Raw genomic sequence first — 21274 nt, forward strand, 5'->3', positions numbered from 1 at the left:
GCCGTGCTGCCCTGTTCTGAGCCAACTGAAATTTTCCCAAATCCCTCTTTGTAGCATCTGACCACACGACTGAACAGTAGTCCAGGTGAGACAAAACCAGGACCTGTAGCACCTGCCTTGTTGATAGTGTTGTTAATCTAGTGACACCCCATCCCGGATCTGGGAGCATAATCATTGGCTCACACTAAGTAGCATAACGCAACGGACATAAATATTACTAGAAAATAGTATGTTTCTGTATCGACAGAAACATGGCAAACGTTGTTTATAATTAATCGCAGCAAAATGTGGCGCTACAAAGTATTAACTTAAGGGGGCTGAATAATTTTGCACGCCCAATTTTTCAGTTTTTGATTTGTTAAAAAAAGTTTGAAATATCCAATAAATGCGGTTCCACTTCATGATTGTGTCCCACTTGTTGTTAATTCTTCACAAAAAAATACTGTTTTATATCTTTATGTTTGAAGCCTGAAATGTGGCAAAAGGTCACAAAGTTCAAGGGGGCCGAATACTTTCGCAAGGCACTGTACCTGGCTTTTAGCTACTGTAAAATCGTATATATATTTTATATGCTTGATGAGACAACACACATAAGGCTAATTGTGATGCTTTTCACAGGTCAACTGATGAGCTGGAGGCATTCCAGAGTCACATTCTGATGTATGCCAGTAAGACGTTTTCCTTCACACCACACATTCGGCTGAAGTCGGAAGTTTACGTACACCTTATCCAAGTACATTTAAATTCAGTTTTTCACAATTACTGACTTTTAATGCTAGTAAAAATTCACTGCCTAAGGTCAGTTCGGATCACCACTTTATTTTAAGAATGTGAAATGTCAGAAAAATAGTAGAGAGAATGATTTATTTCAGATTTTCTTTCTTTCATCACATTCCCTGACAGAACTGGTGTAACTGAGTCAGGTTTGTAGGCCTCCTTGCTCGCACACACGCTTTTTCAGTTCTGCCAACATATTCTATGAGATTGAAGTCAGGGCTTTGTGATGGCCTCTCCAATCCCTTGACTTTGTTGTCCTTAAGCCATTTTGCCACAACTTTGAAAGTATTCTTGGGGTAATTGTCAATTTGGAAGACCCATTTGCAACCAAGCTTTAATAACGTTCTGACTGATGTCTTGAGATGCTGCTTCAAAATATGTCCATATAATTTTCAATCCTCATGATGTCATCTATTTTGTGAAGTGCACCAGTCCCTCCTGCAGCAAAGCACCCCTAGAACATGATGCTGACAACCCGTGCTTCGCGGTTGGGATGGTGTTCTTCGGCTTGCAATCCTCCCCCTCATTCCTCCAAACATAACGATGGTCATTATGGCCAAACAGTTCTATTTTTGTTTCCTCAGACCAGAGGACATTTCTCCAAAAAGGACATATTTGTCCCCATGTGCAGTTGCAAGCTGTAGACTGGCTTTTTCATGGTGGTTTTGGAGCACTGGCTTCTACCTTGCTGAGTGGCCTTTCAGGTTATCTTGATATAGGACTCATTTTACTGTGGATATAGATACACTTGTACCTGTTTCGCTCTAGCATCTTCACAAGGTCCTTTGCTGTTGTTCTTGGATTGATTTGCACTTTTCACACCAAAGTACGTTCATCTCTAAGAGACAGAATGCGTCTCCTTCCTGAGTGGTATGAAGGTTGCGTGGTGCCATGGTGTTTTATCTTGCGTACTAGTGTTTGTACAGATGAACATGGTCTCTTCAGGTGTTTGGGAATTCCTCCCAAGGATGAACCAGATTTGTGGAGTTGTAAACATTTTTTTCTGGGGTCTTGGCTGGATGCTTTTGATTTTCCAATGACGTCAAGCAAAGACACGCGTCCAATTTACTCAAATTATGTCCATTAGCCTATCAGAAGCTTCTAAAGCCATGACATCATTTTCTCGATTTTTCAAAGCTGTTTAAGGGCACAGTCAACTTAGTGTATGTAAACTTCTGACCCACTGGAATTATGATACAGTGAATTATAAGTTAAATAATCTGTCTGTAAACAATTGTTGTAAAAATGACTTGTGTCATGCACAAAGTAGATGTCCTAAACGACTTGCCAAAACTATAGTTTGTTAACAACAAATTTGTGGAATGGTTGAAAAATGACCTAAGTGTATGTAAACTCCCAACTTCAACTGTATATGAGGCCAGGACTCTCCTGGCAGCATTGAACTATAATCAACATCGAGAGAGGCCTGTTCTGAGGAACAAAGCTGGCAACAAGATGTGAGTGTTTGTCACACCCTGATCTATTTCAACTGTCTTTGTGCTTGTCTCCACCCCCTCCAGGTGTCGCTCATCTTCCTCATTATCCCCAGTGTATTTATACCTGTGTTCTCTGTTTGTCTGTTGCCAGTTCGTCTTGTCTTGTCATGTCTCACCAGCGGGTTTTCCCGTCTCCCTACTTTCTCAAGTTCTGTTCCCTGGTTCTGACCATACCTGCCCTGACCGCTAGCCTGCCTGCCGTTCTGTACCTGCCTAACTCTGACCCGTTTACAAACCTGTGTTCCTAATACTGTTTACTGTTTCCCTGCCGTTCTGGGCACTCACCTGTTCTGCGCATGCAGACTATTTTGTACATCTCCTGTCTGAACCTGCATGAACTTGTTCAGTGCAGCAGCACATTTTACTGCCTACATCTGCTTATATCTTGATATTGTAATACTAATTACTCTTTTTTTGCTGATCTGTGTTATAGACCTTATGAATACTTTGTCAGTCAGTCAAAAATGTTGTTTCATATACAATTTTTGAACTATTTGTGGAACATCACAAATATACATTATTTTTCACTTACACTATAGTCATCCTTTGACTGTAACATCAGTTGTTTTTTTTAAACAGTGTGTTAGGGTTAGCAAACACATACAAAAAACCCAGTTCAAAACATGTGAACAGAATTCTCTAGGTCAGTCTGCCAGGAGTGAATCCTTTATATTGGCCATGGGGATCAGGGAAAGTGTCTCTGATGCACTACCTGCAGCAGTTTTGAATAACAATTCTGTGGCCCAACCGAAGCGGTTCCTCGTTCTCATCCAGGACTAACAGATCATTCCTATAGACCCTTATTTTCCTCAGGTTTCCAGGCTCCACGCAGTAAGTGTACAGTGGTTACTTCACAAAAAGTTGTGCGATTATGCTGCGGTATATAAAGGTCCTTTCTGGTTTAGTATGGTACCCTGCATCACCACTTCATTGTTCCAGACCAGAGCATTGATTATGCTGTGGTACATAAAGGTCATTTGTGGTTTAGTACGGTACCCTGCATCACCATTTCATTGTTCCAGACCAGAGCATTGATTATGCTGTGATACATAAAGGTCATTTGTGGTTTAGTACGGTACCCTGCATCACCATTTCATTGTTCCAGACCAGAGCATTGATTATGCTGTGGTACATAAAGGTCATTTGTGGTTTAGTACAGTACCCTGCATCACCACTTCATTGTTCCAGACCAGAGCATTGATTATGCTGTGATACATAAAGGTCATTTGTGGTTTAGTACAGTACCCTGCATCACCACTTGATTGTTCCAGACCAGAGCATTGATTATGCTGTGGTACATAAAGGTCATTTGTGGTTTAGTACCGTACCCTGCATCACCACTTCATTGTTCCAGACCAGAGCATTGATTATGCTGTGGTACATAAAGGTCATTTGTGGTTTAGTACGGTACCCTGCATCACCACTTGATTGTTCCAGACCAGAGCATTGATTATGCTGTGGTAAATAAAGGTCATTTGTGGTTTAGTACGGTACCCTGCGTCACCACTTCATTTTTCCAGACCAGCACAAGGGGGAGTTAGAGCACTGATTATTCTTTTGGGTCCTACTGTGTCCCTATGTTATGCAGGTGAATGAGGACCCAAAAGCGACTTCACGAAAACAGAGTCTTTATTCCAGTATAGACAAAAGCAATAATCCTGGATATTATCTAGGAGAAAGCAAACACAGGAAAACTGAAATCCACTCGTCAGTAGAGAGGAATGACTGGAGACGCGACCACAGACTGCAGGTCGCTTCGGGAAAGCATCGGCCGTAGCTGACAATGACACCTGCTCACACGCAGCATCTGAAGAAGGTAAAACACGACAGAGCAGAACAAGGACACAGAACAGCGAACATCATACAAGGATCCGACAAGGACAGAAGAGGAAAACAGAGGGAGAAATAGGGACTCTAATCAGAGGGCAAAATAGGGGACAGGTGTGAAAAGAGTAAATGAGGTAGTTAGGAGAATGAGGAACAGCTGGGAGCAGGAACGGAACGATAGAGAGAGAGAGCGAGAGAGGGAGAGAGGGAGGGGGAGAGAGGGATAGAAAGAGGGAAAGAACCTAATAAGACCAGCAGAGGGAAACGAATAGAAGGGAAGCACAGAGACAAGACATGATAACCAATGACAAAACATGACAGTACCCCCCCACTCACCGAGCGCCTCCTGGCGCACTCGAGGAGGAACCCTGGCGGCAACGGAGGAAATCATCAATCAACGAACGGTCCAGCACGTCCCGAGATGGAACCCAACTCCTCTCCTCAGGACCGTAACCCTCCCAATCCACTAAGTACTGGTGACCACGTCCCCGAGAACGCATGTCCATGATATTCCGTACCTTGTAAATAGGTGCGCCCTCGACAAGGACGGGGGGACGAACGGGGGCGCGAAGAAAAGGCTTGACACAGTAGACATGGAAGACAGTGTGGACGCGACGAAGATGTCGCGGAAGAAGCAGTCGCACAGCGACAGGATTGACGACCTGAGAGGCACGGAACGGACCAATGAACCGCGGAGTCAACTTGCGAGAAGCTGTCGTAAGGGGAAGGTTACGAGTGGAAAGCCACACTCTCTGACCGCGACAATACCTAGGACTCTTAATCCTACGTTTATTGGCGGCTCTCACAGTCTGCGCCCTGTAACGGCAAAGTGCAGACCTGACCCTCCTCCAGGTGCGCTCACAACGTTGGACAAAAGCCTGAGCGGAGGGAACGCTGGACTCGGCGAGCTGGGACGAGAACAGAGGAGGCTGGTACCCAAGACTACTCTGAAACGGAGATAGCCCGGTAGCAGACGAAGGAAGCGAGTTGTGAGCGTATTCTGCCCAGGGAGCTGTTCTGCCCAAGACGCAGGGTTTCTAAAAGAAAGGCTGCGTAATATGCGACCAATCGTCTGATTGGCCCTTTCTGCTTGACCGTTAGACTGGGGATGAAAACCGGAAGAGAGACTGACGGAAGCACCAATCAAACGACAGAACTCCCTCCAAAACTGTGACGTGAATTGCGGACCTCTGTCTGAAACGGCGTCTAACGGGAGGCCATGAATTCTGAACACATTCTCAATGATGATTTGTGCCGTCTCCTTAGCGGAAGGAAGCTTAGCGAGGGGAATGAAATGTGCCGCCTTAGAGAACCTATCGACAACCGTAAGAATCACAGTCTTCCCCGCAGACAAAGGCAGACTGGTAATAAAGTCTAGGGCGATGTGAGACCATGGTCGAGAAGGAATGGGAAGCGGTCTGAGACGACCGGCAGGAGGAGAGTTACCCGACTTAGTCTGCGCGCAGTCCGAACAAGCAGCCACGAAACGGCACGTGTCACACTCCTGAGTAGGCCACCAAAACCGCTGGCGAATAGAAGTAAGCATGCCCCGAACGCCGGGGTGGCCAGCTAACTTGGCAGAGTGAGCCCACTGAAGAACAGCCAGACGAGTAGAGACAGGAACGAAAAGAAGGTTACTAGGACAAGCGCGCGGCGACGCAGTGTGAGTGAGTGCTTGCTTTACCTGTCTCTCAATTCCCCAGACAGTCAACCCGACAACACGCCCTTCAGGGAGAATCCCCTCGGGGTCGGTAGAAGCCACAGAAGAACTAAAGAGACGGGATAAGGCATCAGGCTTGGTGTTCTTATTACCCGGGCGATAAGAAATCACGAACTCGAAACGAGTGAAAAACAACGCCCAACGAGCTTGACGTGCATTAAGTCGTTTGGCAGAACGGATGTACTCAAGGTTCTTATGGTCAGTCCAAACGACAAAAGGAACGGTCGCCCCCTCCAACCACTGTCGCCATTCGCCTAGGGCTAAGCGGATGGCGAGCAGTTCGCGGTTACCCACATCATAGTTGCGTTCCGATGGCGACAGGCGATGAGAAAAATAAGCGCAAGGATGGACCTTATCGTCAGAATGGAAGCGCTGGGAAAGAATAGCTCCCACGCCCACCTCTGAAGCATCAACCTCGACAATGAATTGTTTAGTGACGTCAGGAGTAACAAGGATAGGAGCGGATGTAAAACGCTTCTTGAGGAGATCAAAAGCTCCCTGGGCGGAACCGGACCACTTAAAGCACGTCTTGACAGAAGTAAGAGCTGTGAGAGGGGCAGCAACTTGACCGAAATTACGAATGAAACGCCGATAGAAATTAGCGAAACCTAGAAAGCGCTGCAACTCGACACGTGACTTTGGAACGGGCCAATCACTGACAGCCTGGACCTTAGCGAGATCCATCTGAATGCCTTCAGCGGAAATAACAGAACCGAGAAATGTGACAGAGGAGACATGAAAGGCGCACTTCTCAGCCTTCACGTAGAGACAATTCTCTAAAAGGCGCTGGAGTACACGTTGAACGTGCTGAACATGAATCTCGAGTGAAGGTGAAAAAATCAGGATATCGTCAAGGTAGACGAAAACAAAGATGTTCAGCATGTCTCTCAGTACATCATTAACTAATGCCTGAAAGACAGCTGGAGCATTAGCGAGACCGAACGGCAGAACCCGGTATTCAAAATGCCCTAACGGAGTGTTAAACGCCGTTTTCCACTCGTCCCCCTCTCTGATGCGCACGAGATGGTAAGCGTTACGAAGGTCCAACTTAGTAAAGAACCTGGCTCCCTGCAGAATTTCGAAGGCTGACGACATAAGGGGAAGCGGATAACGATTCTTAACCGTTATGTCATTCAGCCCTCGATAATCCACGCAGGGGCGCAGAGTACCATCCTTCTTCTTAACAAAAAAAAACCCGCTCCGGCGGGAGAGGAAGAAGGCACCACGGTACCGGTGTCGAGAGAAACAGACAAATAATCCTCGAGAGCCTTACGTTCGGGAGCCGACAGAGAGTATAGTCTACCCCGAGGGGGAGTGGTCCCCGGAAGGAGATCAATACAACAATCATACGACCGGTGAGGTGGAAGGGAGTTGGCTCTGGACCGACTGAAGACCGTGCGCAGATCATGATATTCCTCCGGCACTCCTGTCAAATCACCAGGTTCCTCCTGAGAAGAGGGGACAGAAGAAACAGGAGGGATAGCAGACATTAAACACTTCACATGACAAGAAACGTTCCAGGATAGGATAGAATTACTAGACCAATTAATAGAAGGATTATGACATACTAGCCAGGGATGACCCAAAACAACAGGTGTAAAAGGTGAACGAAAAATCAAAAAGGAAATGGTCTCACTGTGGTTACCAGATACTGTGAGGGTTAAAGGTAGTGTCTCACATCTGATACTGGGGAGAAGACTACCATCTAAGGCGAACATGGGCGTGGGCTTCCCTAACTGCCTGAGAGGAATGTCATGTTTCCGAGCCCATGCTTCGTCCATAAAACAACCCTCAGCCCCAGAGTCTATCAAGGCACTGCAGGAAGCAGCCGAACCGGTCCAGTGGAGATGGACCGACAAGGTAGTACAGGATCTTGATGGAGAGACCTGAGTAGTAGCGCTCACCAGTAGCCCTCCGCTTACTGATGAGCTCTGGCTTTTACTGGACATGAAATGACAAAATGTCCAGCAGAACCGCAATAGAGGCAAAGGCGGTTGGTGATCCTCCGTTCCCTCTCCTTAGTCGAGATGCGAATACCTCCCAGCTGCATGGGCTCAGTCTCTGAGCCGGAGGGAGGAGATGGTTGAGATGCGGAGAGGGGGAACAACGTTAACGCGAGCTCTCTTCCACGAGCTCGGTGACGAAGATCTACCCGTCGTTCTATGCGGATGGCGAGTGCAATCAAAGAGTCCACGCTGGAAGGAACCTCCCGGGAGAGAATCTCATCTTTAACCTTAGCGTGGAGTCCCTCCAGAAAACGAGCGAGCAACGCCGGCTCGTTCCAGTCACTGGAGGCAGCAAGAGTGCGAAACTCTATAGAGTAATCCGTTATGGATCGATCACCTTGACATAGAGAAGCCAGGGCCCTAGAAGCCTCCTTACCAAAAATTGAATGATCAAAAACCCGTATCATCTCCTCTTTAAAGTTCAGATAATTGTTAGAACACTCAGCTCTTGCCTCCCAGATAGCTGTGCCCCACTCCCGAGCCCGACCAGTAAGGAGTGAAATGACGTAAGCAATCCGAGCTCTCTCTCTTGAGTATGTGTTGGGTTGGAGAGAGAACACAATATCACACTGGGTGAGAAAGGAGCGGCACTCAGTGGGCTGCCCAGAGTAACATGGTGGGTTATTAACCCTAGGTTCCGGAGACTCTGATGACCAGGAAGTAGCTGCTGGCACGAGACGAAGACTCTGAAACTGTCCTGAGAGGTCGGAAACCTGAGCGGCCAGGGTCTCAACGGCATGACGAGCAGCAGACAATTCCTGCTCGTGTCTGCCGAGCATTGCTCCCTGGATCTCGACGGCAGTGTTGCGAGAATCCGTAGTCGCTGGGTCCATTCTTGGTCGGATCCTTCTGTTATGCAGGTGAATGAGGACCCAAAAGCGACTTAACGAAAACAGAGTCTTTATTCCAGTATAGACAAAAGCGATAATCCTGGATATTATCTAGGAGAAAGCAAACACAGGAAAACTGAAATCCACTCGTCAGTAGAGAGGAATGACTGGAGACGCGACCACAGACTGCAGGTCGCTTCGGGAAGGCATCGGCCGTAGCTGACAATGACACCTGCTCACACGCAGCATCTGAAGAAGGTAAAACACGACAGGGCGGAACAAGGACACAGAACAGCGAACATCATACAAGGATCCGACAAGGACAGAAGCGGAAAACAGAGGGAGAAATAGGGACTCTAATCAGAGGGCAAAATAGGGGACAGGTGTGAAAAGAGTAAATGAGGTAGTTAGGAGAATGAGGAACAGCTGGGAGCAGGAACGGAACGATAGAGAGAGAGAGCGAGAGAGGGAGAGAGGGAGGGGGAGAGAGGGATAGAAAGAGGGAAAGAACCTAATAAGACCAGCAGAGGGAAACAAATAGAAGGGAAGCACAGAGACAAGACATGATAACCAATGACAAAACATGACACCCTAATTGACAATGAAGGGCGACATAAACCGAAATAGAAAATTATAATTGTGCACGACTTCAGTATTACTTACTAAAACTGTTGTTACACTAAGGTTTTTATTATTTCATTTTGTTATTTTTCTCTTACTGTAGTATTGTAGCCCAGTCCCAACCGGACATCTTGTACAGCACCTGAGTGGTGCAACGGTCTAAGACACTGCAAAGCAGTGCAAGGTGTGTTGCAACTGATGCTGGTTCAATACCTGTACTGTCCTCAACTGGGAGACACATGAGATGACTCATTTAGAATTATATAAAAGCCCCTTGGATATTCTCACAGATATGTTATTAACCCTGTTATTAGCAGGACAGTATATATTGGTCATGGCTCCTGAGTGGCGCACAATGGGATTGCCTTGCAGTTCTCCAGCTGTATCCACTGAAAGCGTACAAGGTTCAAGGCACGGGCTGCAGAGCCGCGCACAGAGGACAGACTTAGCCCATGGGGAAGGGAGGGGACCCCCACCCCGCCACACTGGGTAAACACAAATCAGCACTAAGGGGGATTGCACTAATAATGGCGCTAACTCGCGAAACGTTCCCACTGTTCTAGCTGGACAATAGACTTGCCTTGGAGGGTTGGGGGGAAATGATATTATCAAATGTATTTCTAAGTTAAGTATTATTATTATGTATCACATCTGACCGTGTTTGGGAGTCGCACAATTGGCCCAGCGTTTCTCTCCCTCAAAAAACATGTTTTGGCCTTTGCAAATATTATTTTGGCCTTTATTCAGATTACAATCGCTCACTTTTGTTTTTTTGAAAATGAAATAACCTCCAAAATATCGTTGTATATTATCAAGTTGATGGCACAGGCATATAGCCGCACCTACATAAAGCGGAGTGACTCACTCATTCATGGCTTTGGATCAAAATAAGAAGGTACCAACATTCTTTCTGATAGTTTTTAATAAATACATTTTTTGGTTATCCTGACCTGGACACCATGTACAGTATTATAATAGCCCATTATAGGCTATTAGAAGGACAATATACATTTACCAACACCTCTCTGCATTTTGTGGATGGGGCCTACCCAGTAGCTCATCTGTCTAAGTCACTGCATCGCAATGCAAAATAAGTTGCTGCAGATACCCGTGCCTGGTTTCAATTTGGAATCCTTCAATCCTCCAAATGTATTTATTGGCGGAGAGTCACAACATATTTTTTCGATATACTGTAACCCTACGGTAGGCGACATGAGTCTCACTAGTGTTGAGTAATGTGTAATGTGCTGTTTAAAGTGGTGTAGATCTTATTTATTTAAAGAGCATATAGAAGTTAGAAGCAATATAATTTGAAGCATTAGCCTACAACTATTTTAGCATCGTTTCGCACTGCTCTGAGACAAGCACTGGGACTGGTCTTGATAAATCAATGAGATTTTTATTTTGACTGAATCTTCGTTTGGGTATTGGTTCGACTAAAATTATGGTGTAGAAATGTTATGCTTTTAGTGTAACCTTTATTAATTAGGCAAGTCAGTTAAGAACAAATTCTTATTTACACGGACAGCCTACTCCTTCCTCCACATCGGCGGAATTGAAGCCCGGACTCCTGGGTGTCCTGCCCGTACTACATGGGGATTCTTTAGCTAAATAGCCCAGCCCTGTAGCCTACTCCTAACCGTCACGTTGTACAGTGCCATATTTTCCGTTCCATCCTAACAGAAACCCAGAGGGTTTTCCATTTTTCTTGGAATAGAAACACCATAATTTTTATCAAATGAATTAAGCAACATTTCTTAGAATCGGTCCCATATAATATAATATCTTACAAAAAAAGGTTTTAAATTCTCTAGTACAGCGTAATGGCAGATTTCCTCCTCTTCGTCTGAAGCGGTGTAGCAAGGATCGGACCAATACACACCGTGGTAAGTGTCCATGTCGAATTTTAATAAGAAAATATGGAACACTATGAAATACAAAAACAATAAACGAATATGTGAAATAACCAAACTGAAACAGTCCCGTGTGGCACAAACACTGACACAGGAAACAAACACCCACAAACCAACAGTGAAACCCAGGCTACCTAAGTATGATTCTCAATCAGAGACAGATACCGACACCTGCCTCTGATTGAGAACCATACTAGGCCGAAACAGAAACCAAACATAGAAACACAAAACATAGACTGCCCACCCCAACTCACGCCCTGACCATACTAAATAAAGACAAAACAAAGGAAAATAAAGGTCAGAACGTGACATACAGCCACTATTGAAGGCTATCAAATGATTGTTAAAGATGCCCTCTGGTGGTCAAACTAGCACTAACTAACTATTAATGGATAAATAACGTGCCCTAGAATTCTGCGGCACCACGCAAGCTGTGCTGCAGTACACAGCAACTTTTAAAGGATGAACCACTGTATATGTGCGGCAATGCACTGCCCCCCCCACCACAGCACTTCATCTCAATGTCAGTTTGCATTTCAGGACACCTGCCACAGGTGCTCCAAAAAGGGCCTCCCCACACACATTCTCCACTTCACTGGTTGGCCTGCATGAGATGGATCACATCCAAAAGTGCTCCTGGTGTCCTCTCCAGCATCATCATCATGCACCATGCTGGTATCTCTCCAACCGCTGTTCAAGATACACCTAAAGTTAATAAGTTTTAAAAAAGTAATAGTTATATTTCCTGGCTGACATATGTACCAGAGTTGACAACCTGGTCTAGATGTGGTTTAGACTAATCAGAGATGGTGTATTGTGGCTAACAAAGCTCCACCTGTGTACCTCTATCTTGATCAACTGTCTGCCAGGGATATTTCCCTGATTCTGCCTCTTACCCCTTCTACCTCTCCCCCTGTTCCCTCCCCAGGTTCTGTTTCATCCTCTTGCCCTGCTCTCTACATGCGCTCTGCTATCTACATGAGCCCCTGTCTCTACACTGGCCCTCAGCAATCCTCTACGGTACCTTGGACCTCTGCACCTGGCTCTCCCTCTCTGTGTAGACATATGTGTGCCATGTTCAGGTAGCAGATACTTCTGAAAGCAATCATTTAAACAGATTCTCGTTAAAACAATCATTCAAGAATCACGATCACTTTGGATTTTTCTGTTGTGGAAAGAAAACATATTTAATTAATTAACCAAATATACTCAAAACATTTTGCTTATAGGTTAAATGAAAAAAAAAAACATTTTTGATTACGATGTGCCGAGTTAACTGTTAGCATGCTATCTAGCTAGCTAATTTAGCCAGCTAGCTGCCTAGTCTAGCCAACAGGAAAAACACAACAAAACACTACGGAACATGCAGAACAGGTTGGCAGATTCTAGCTATTTTCCAGAACAGAGCAAAGTGTACAATATAATGGATGATGGCTAATTACATAAAATAATTGGATGGGATTAACTGTAAGGCTAATCGGTACTGCAGCAAGGTGAGAGTTGAGTTGTAAACATCACTCAGCTCGTGGGCGAGATTACATCTTGGCCCTACGTCATCACTTCCCCTGGTTGAGACATCAGCTGCAAAATGTAAACAATCTTGAATTTAAAAGCTCCGATATTTCAAGTGATGTGCCGTCAAAGCATTGAATAGTTCAAATTAAGACTAAATGTCTCTTTACTTGAGTGATAAAAAATAAATTCAAAAATTCATTATTTTATTTTGGATTTACTGAGTCTGGCTTTAAAAAGTGGAGATTATGAGCTTTCCAACAATGCTGGAATGTTTACTTGTGCTCCTAATGTTCAGCAAATTGCATTACTATTTCCAATTGGGAAAAAGCAACTGCACTCACATTTGCCGACCATGAGAGTGGCAACACAGATGACAAGACAGTGCACATGGCAAAATAGAGTTTCTGAAAGCAAAGATGATCGAAGACATTATTGTTTGTAATTGACGTAAGTCACAATTGAAGTGTCCTGGCTGCACATCAATTCAAAGGAGAGACGAGTGACTGAAGTGACCACCTAGTAGATGTGTGTGTTGGAGAGCCAGGCAGATCAGCTCAATCAGCCCGCCAGCTAAAAGACCAGTGATAGATTGTATTATATTCTGCAAAGGCATGCATGATTATGATTGGACAAGACAGATGAAAAAGAGCTTCATGTGAGATTGAATGTCCATTAGTCAAACATGTTATTCCCGTTTCATTACATTTTCGTCAACTGAATTTCAAAATCATTTGTAATGGTTATCGTTTTATCCAGGGCATCTCATTATCCCCATATTATTATTTACCCTCTTGCTCTTTTGCACCCCAGTATCTCTACTTGCACATCATCATCTGCACATCTATCACTCCAGTGTTAATGCTAAATTGTAATTATTTTAGCCTCTAGGGCCTATTTATTGCCTACCTTCCTACTATTCTACATTTGCACACACTGTACATAGATTTTTATAATTTTCTTTTTATTTTGTGTTATTGATTGTACATTTGTTTATCCCATGTGTAACTCTGTGTTGTTGTTTTTGTCGCACTGCTTTTCTTTATCTTGGCCAGGTCGCAGTTGAACATGAGAACTTGTTCTCAACTGGCCTACCTGGTTAAATAAAGGTGAAATAAAAATAAAATACAATTAGATTAGATTTTTTCGGGAAAAGTAGGTTATTTACTAATGTTTTTTGTCATAGTTGTTTTTGCCAAAATTAACACTGGTGCTAAAGGTCCCCACAGGGTTCTGGTGTCCTTTCCAGCCCCTAGCCCCTGCCCCTACCCCTAGACTCTTGTGGAGGTCTGAAAGTATTGGAATTGGATTGTAAGCAATATGGACAAAATTCCAGCAAGTCTATCAGAGGGCAAAGTGGAGCTATTACCATGTAACCACACATCCTCTCACATCTCCACAAGTGTTTAGAGAGTAGGGGCTAGCCTAGCGGTTGTGTCATGACAAGGCCTGGGTATCATGGCAACTCACTCACTCACTCATTCATGCACTGTCTGAAAATGTTACTAGCCGTCAAATCCTTGCTTCCTCTGCCCTTGTTTCCTTAATGCCTTGCCTCCCTCTGAAACCACAATGGGAGAGAGGATTGAAGGTTCATGCCCTCAGTCCTCCTCCTCATCCAATGCGCTTTGAAAGAGCAGTGAGGAATGAAGGAAACAAGGACAGAGGAAGCAAGGACTTGACGGCTAGTGGGTGCATGGGTAAAATGCTCAATAACCATAACGTAAGCATATTGATGCAAAAGTCTGACACAAGATACCAACAGGGTTCGAATAGTGTCCAGGGTTAATTGCTGCTCATTACAGCCATCTAGTAGAATTTAACACAATATTATATACAATTGAAATGAATTAAATAGGCCTTTTTCTGAAATTATTGATAAGAACCCCTAAAATCATTGTTTCTATCAATCAAAGCACGTATCTGATTGCCATTCTGAAGAGTTTAAGTTCTGCATAGGTGAGAGCATGAAACATAAATGAAATGTCTTGCACATTTTATACAACAGGATATATCAGTTACTTTCAATGATGTTCCCAATGTTAAAATGTCAAACAGGGACACAACAATTCAATATAAAGATAATTTGTTAATGGACCTTTTTCCTATAATGATAACTCAACCAGGGGACTGGTCCTGAGTGCTGAACAGTGTTGAGATAGCATATAGTTATATATTGCAGCGAGCTAGCTAATGCAGCTAGCTAGTTTATCGAGCTGCATTATTGTTGGTTTGTTTGCTAATGAAGCGCTTTACAATTTGTATTATGAAAAGTACTTTAGAAGTTTAATGATTTTTCCCATATTCTTGGTAGTTTGTTTTTTCATTGGAGGCGGGAGCACAGAACATAGACGCAGCTGTCTAGTATCATATCACTTGACATGGAAACAGCAAGAGATCTATTGGTTTCAATCAAGTGTGTTTTAACAGGTGGATGTAATCTCCCGTTAGTAACATTTTAAGAAGTCAAGAGACAACCAACGTTAAATTATGCCTGTTTTTTTGCAATCGACCAAGGGTGTCCACATGTGTGGTGGTACTGTTTTCAAAACCACTGTAATTTAGTAAGTAAACACTGGAGGGCGCTGTGGTTCTTAAAAGAGGGCTACTATCTCTATCAAACAGCTGGAGGAGTGGGAGACAACATGAGAAAAAAGGCATTAAAACCAACCAAGCAAAACCGGAGGCAATGAAGTGATATAAATATGTAAGAAGCAGATTGAACCCACTATTTACAGGTAGGCTAATTGTGTCTCTTTTGAAGATTAGCGGTCATTGTTGTTTGTGAACATTTATAAGCATTGAAATGAATGTCCTTTATAATAATTGATAACACATTTATAAACAACATGTAATTAAAGTATTCTGGCTTCAATGCTCAATTCACATCATGGCTCCATTTTGTAAGTGTGTTCTGTTCGGTTCCTCTGACTGAGATGCAAAAAAATGGAGTCAAATAGGTTTAGTGAAAAGTACACATGTTCACTAAGGCAATGCCTAATGGAGCTTTTTATTTGTCAAGTCATGGTTTCATCTACCCAAATACAAACTGCTGATAAGTTTTGTTTCTCCATATTTATTGCCGTTGGAAAATCATGTTGTTTTTCAGCAACCGTTTCTCAGTAACTCAAGAGGACCTTTGTACTCACTCCAGTAAGTCTGGTCTGGTCTGGTTATTGAATGTGTTGGTTGTAGTAGTGGAGATTAACACCCACTGTGGTCAACACTGAGGCTTTGGTTATGCCATGTTGTGAAACTGGACAAACCTAAATCAGACTGCTTCATTTATTGCAATGTACACACAGAGAAAGAACAGGGTTAGCAGAGTTTTGTTGTCTTTGACATGCAGAAGAAGGAGGGGAAGAGAAAGAAAGTTCTGGCTGAAAGAGAAATAACAGAGAAAGCAGAGGGGCAGGCTCCTTCCTGAATAGAAAGCAACCTCAGTTCATCTTCCTTGGATATAAATAATTGCTTTAACTCTGTGGAAAAGTAGCGACTTTTGGTAGTAAATGAGGGAAAAAAACAAGCTTGGTTGCCAAAAACATTTCAGACTGTCTTGTCAGAATGGATTCTGATTGGCTGGGAGTAGACCCAGTAGTGGGATGGCGCAATACACTTCCCAACCTCTGGGTTTCTGTTTAACCAAACTCCATTCCCCCTGGATTTTTGGTTTGAGCCTACGAGTTGCAACTTTCCCTATGTTTTACCCTCTCTCTAACCCAATAGCCTTGGCAGTGAGAAATGTATGTACCTAGTTCACGTTCAATCTGGAGTAGGCAGGAATGCCACGGAAAAGTCCATAGACTGTGATAAGATACTGCTGGAAGCCTCCCCAGTTGTGAGAGAGAACGAGAGACAGAGAGTGAGAAAGAGTGGGCGCTACACACACACACACACACACACACACACACACACACACACACACACACACACACACACACACACACACACACACACACACACACACACACACACACACACACACACACACACACACACACACACACACACACACACACACACACACTGATAAGAGGAGTTGCCTAGACCACTATGTTGGAGTGTGGATCACTTGGTGGCTGACCTGGTCCTCAAGAGACTAGATCCACTTCTGGACATTGCATTAACTCTGGTAAGTCATTTTTATCTCTCTTACTTTTCAAATATTTATAATAACAAAAATAATAATACAATTATTGTATAATAATATAGTTGTAATCTGTTATTACATTATTATAAGATATTGCAACATTGCATGCTAACAATTTCTGCAAGTAGTCATGGTTGTAGTCAATAGTAGAAACTTTTGAGCCAGTTGCTGTATGGGTTTGCAGTTTTCTAGCTTGCTGTATGGGTTTGCAGTTTTCTGGCTTGCTGTATGGGTTTGCAGTTTTCTAGCTTGCTGTATGGGTTCGCAGTTTTCTAGCTTGCTGTATGGGTTTGCAGTTTTCTAGCTTGCTGTATGGGTTTGCAGTTTTCTGGCTTGCTGTATGGGTTTGCAGTTTTCTGGCTTGCTGTATGGGTTTGCAGTTTTCTAGCTTGCTGTATGGGTTTGCAGTTTTCTAGCTTGCTGTATGGGTTTGCAGTTTTCTAGCTTGCTGTATGGGTTTGCAGTTTTCTAGCTTGCTGTATGGGTTTGCAGTTTTCTAGCTTGCTGTATGGGTTTGCAGTTTTCTAGCTTGCTGTATGGGTTTGCAGTTTTCTAGCTTGCTGTATGGGTTTGCAGTTTTCTAGCTTGCTGTATGGGTTTGCAGTTTTCTAGCTTGCTGTATGGGTTTGCAGTTTTCTAGCTTGCTGTATGGGTTTGCAGTTTTCTAGCTTGCTGTATGGGTTTGCAGTTTTCTAGCTTGCTGTATGGGTTTGCAGTTTTCTAGCTTGCTGTATGGGTTTGCAGTTTTCTAGCTTGCTGTATGGGTTTGCAGTTTTCTAGCTTGCTGTATGGGTTTGCAGTTTTCTAGCTTGCTGTATGGGTTTGCAGTTTTCTAGCTTGCTGTATGGGTTTGCAGTTTTCTGGCTTGCTGTATGGGTTTGCAGTTTTCTAGCTTGCTGTATGGGTTTGCAGTTTTCTGGCTTGCTGTATGGGTTTGCAGTTTTCTGGCTTGCTGTATGAGTTTGCAGTTTTCTAGCTTGCTGTATGGGTTTGCAGTTTTCTAGCTTGCTGTATGGGTTTGCAGTTTTCTAGCTTGCTGTATGGGTTTGCAGTTTTCTAGCTTGCTGTATGGGCTTGCAGTTTTCTAGCTTGCTGTATGGGTTTGCAGTTTTCTAGCTTGCTGTATGGGTTTGCAGTTTTCTGGCTTGCTGTATGGGTTTGCAGTTTTCTAGCTTGCTGTATGGGTTTGCAGTTTTCTGGCTTGCTGTATGGGTTTGCAGTTTTCTGGCTTGCTGTATGGGTTTGTAGTTTTCTGGCTTGCTGTATGGGTTTGCAGTTTTCTAGCTTGCTGTATGGGTTTGCAGTTTTCTAGCTTGCTGTATGGGTTTGCAGTTTTCTAGCTTGCTGTATGGGTTTGCAGTTTTCTAGCTTGCTGTATGGGTTTGCAGTTTTCTAGCTTGCTGTATGGGTTTGCAGTTTTCTAGCTTGCTGTATGGGTTTGCATTTTTCTAGCTTGCTGTATGGGTTTGCAGTTTTCTGGCTTGCACTATAAGAGCTTTGTGATATACATCTGTAAATGAAAAGCGCTCTCCAAATGTAATTTATTATTATTATTATAGTTGTAACTGGCACTTGTGATGTTTTCAATTGTTCATAATGGGATATATGTTGCACCGTAGTTGTAGTGGATGCAGTTCCTTTTTCTGTTCTCTGGGCCTCTTAAAATCCCTTTACCATCTATCCATTATTATTTCTCTTCATTTCTCCATCCAGTCATCCAGCCATCCAGCCATCCAGCCATCCAGCCATCCAGCCATCCAGCCATCCAGCCATCTTTCTCCAGTTGTCAGCCATGCTTTCCTTCGCCTCCCTCACCCTCCGTCTAGGGTCCACAGGATGCAGAGGAGGCAGGCGCAACCTGGCCACAATTGTCTCCGGCAACAAGACGTCTCAGTGAGTAGCCTATGACTCGGTGATATCACAGCATGTTGGAGTGAAGGTGCCTCATGGAGGTCATGGAGTTTGATACGGGGGAGTGCTGAATGTTATATTGTGTTTGTTCTTTCTTATTTATTTTACCTTTATTTAACTAGGCAAGTCAGTTAAGAACAAATTCTTATTTACAATGATGGTCGATGGTAACATTTTCAATGAATCCCATGCCCAATGTTTCAATGTGGTTGTTCGTTCTACGAGTGTGTTTATAATGCATTATATCAGCTTCATAGAAAGTGTAACTAATGTTACAATGTGGTTGTTCTTGTTCAATACAGGCTGGTGAGAGAAAGGTTGAAAGAGGACTTGGACCAGATGAGGGGCCAGTTCCCTGGCTTCCGGCCAGGTCTGGTAGTGTTGCAGGTGTGTCTTTTACCCTTTTCCCCATTATCCTGCCAACCCAAACTGTGTTGTGCTTGCTTGGATATTTTCTCTTCACTTTGTCCTTTCCAGCACAATTCCAGCAACGGTGGTGGAGGCTTAATAATGAGGCCGGCTCAGTACAGCTCTTGCTTCAGTTTGGCTCAACTCTGCACCGTAGTGTGAAAGGCCCCTTTGTGTATGTTTCCTTATTTCATTACCAGAGTGTGTTCTTTTGAGCTGTTTTTCTTTATTTAATTCTTTTTCTTCTCTTCTAATTCCACACTTCTTCAGATGAGCTTTCGGTAAATGTGTTGATTGTTTTGCTCGCCTTATAAACGATAGGCTACTTTACGGTTTATTTGTTTTCTAACTGTGAGGTTCCCCCTCTGTAACCCTTCTAAGTCTTAAATAACCTTGCTCAAATATTCATAGGCCCAATTCATTCAAACCAACAGAATATACAGTGAGTGTACAAAACCTTAGCAACACATTCCTAACATTGAGTTGCACCCACTTTTGCCCTCAGAACAGCAACAATCCATCAGGGCATGGACTCTACAAGGAGTCGAAAGCGTTCCATAGGGATGCTGGCCCATGTTGACTCCAATGCTTCCCACGGTTATGTCAAGTTGGCTGGTTGTCCTTTGGGTGGTGGACCATTCTTGATATACATGAGAAACTGTTGAGTATAAAAAAAATGTAGCAGCGTTGCACTTCTTGACTCACTCAAACCGGTGTGCCTGGCACCTACTACCATACCCTGTTCAAAGGCACTTCAATATTTTGTCTCGCCCATAAACAATTCATGTCTCAGTTGTCTCAAGGCTTACCAATCCTTCTTTAACCTGTCTCCTCCACTTCAACCCTTTCTGCATTTCACAAGTGATCATGGCTTTCACTTGGATTCATCTGGTCAGTCTGTCATGGAAAGAGCAGGTGTTCCTAATGTTTTGTGCACTCAGTGAATAATTAAATGTTTTCAGTGTTCTTTTTTGTTTCAAATTGTACACATTGTTTTGTTGAGTAACATGTATCCCAACACCACAAGTAGATTGTTGTTTTCTATTTCTTTTGTATAACTTCTGTTTTATCAACTACAATGAATCATTTGCATTTAATTATTCATTTAGTTATTCATTTAATCTCTACACTTATTCATCAGTTTTTGCTCAGCTTACTCCGTGGAAGGATAGCTGATATACAGACTTGGGGAACATGGTACATGCTCTTTTTTTGTTGATGTGTAGCTGGAGAGCATTCGAGCTCCATGTTTAGCATTTGAAGCTGTGTAACTTGATAAAACAACATACATACAGTATATTCTAGTATTGTTTTGTTGTTAAAATCCTATTTGATGTGTGCATCTATAGATGTGTTTAACTATACTTATTTTAACCTCTACTGACTCCCCATCCCGCATGCGGGAGCGTAATCATCGCCTGACACTAATTAGCATAACGCAACGGACATAAATATCCCTAGAAAATATTCCTATTCATGAATATCACAAATGAAATATATTGAGACACAGCTTAGCCTTTTGTTAATCACCCTGTCATCTCAGATTTTCAAAATATGCTTTACAGCCAAAGCTAGACAAGCATTTGTGTAAGTTTATCGATAGCCTAGCATAGCATTATGCCATGCTAGCAGCAGGCAATCTTTTCACAAATCAGAAAAACAATCAAATTAAATCGTTTACCTTTGATGAACTTCGGATGTTTTCAATCACGAGACTCCCAGGTAGATGGCCAAAGTTCATTTTTCCCAAAATATTATTTTTGTAGGCGAAATGGCTCCGTTTGTTCTTCACGTTTGGCTGAGAAATCGCCCGGAAATTGCAGTCACGAAAATGGCGAAAAATATTCCAAATTAGCTCCATAATATCGACAGAAACATGGCAAACATGGTTTATAATCAATCCTCAAGGTGTTTTTCAAAATATCTATTCGATAATATATCCGTCGGGACAATTTTGTTTTCAGTAGGACCGATTGGAGTAATGGTTACCTCTGCATTGTACACGAGAGTCCCCCTGGGAGCCATAAGGTGACCACTTACGCAATGTAGCCGCCTACGGCTATTCTTCAACATAAATGCGTAAAACTACGTCACAATGCTGTA

At 43.3% G+C, this 21274-nt stretch overlaps 1 protein-coding gene and 1 long non-coding RNA gene across 6 annotated transcripts in view; one reads left to right on the forward strand and one right to left on the reverse strand.

Moving 5' to 3' along the window:
* Nucleotides 1-11457: 11457 nt before the first annotated feature.
* LOC123995492 lies at nucleotides 11458-12727 on the reverse strand. 2 transcript variants are annotated; one of them, XR_006831857.1, is made up of 3 exons: nucleotides 12633-12727; nucleotides 12215-12285; nucleotides 11458-11880 (listed from the first exon to the last, which is right to left on the reverse strand). It is a non-coding gene; the product is annotated as an uncharacterized LOC123995492 (long non-coding RNA). The 2 variants fall into 2 exon arrangements; XR_006831858.1 differs by having other exon boundaries at nucleotides 11458-11895.
* A 3899-nt stretch (nucleotides 12728-16626) lies between these two features.
* LOC123994936 (C-1-tetrahydrofolate synthase, cytoplasmic-like) overlaps nucleotides 16627-21274 on the forward strand; it is a 52948-nt gene continuing 48300 nt past the window's right edge. Inside the window, exons 1-3 of one of the 4 annotated variants that reach the window (XM_046298066.1) lie at nucleotides 16627-16834; nucleotides 18582-18745; nucleotides 19066-19150. In XM_046298066.1, the coding sequence (XP_046154022.1) occupies nucleotides 18645-18745; nucleotides 19066-19150 (186 nt within the window). In that variant the 5' untranslated portion in view covers nucleotides 16627-16834; nucleotides 18582-18644. Of the gene's footprint in view, nucleotides 16835-18573; nucleotides 18746-19065; nucleotides 19151-21274 lie in introns of all 4 variants that reach the window. The other 3 variants (XM_046298065.1, XM_046298063.1, XM_046298064.1) reach the window with 3 other exon arrangements.

The sequence above is a fragment of the Oncorhynchus gorbuscha genome, linkage group LG14 (assembly GCF_021184085.1).
Source record: "Oncorhynchus gorbuscha isolate QuinsamMale2020 ecotype Even-year linkage group LG14, OgorEven_v1.0, whole genome shotgun sequence".
In the NCBI taxonomy this organism is placed as follows: Eukaryota; Metazoa; Chordata; class Actinopteri; order Salmoniformes; family Salmonidae; genus Oncorhynchus; species Oncorhynchus gorbuscha.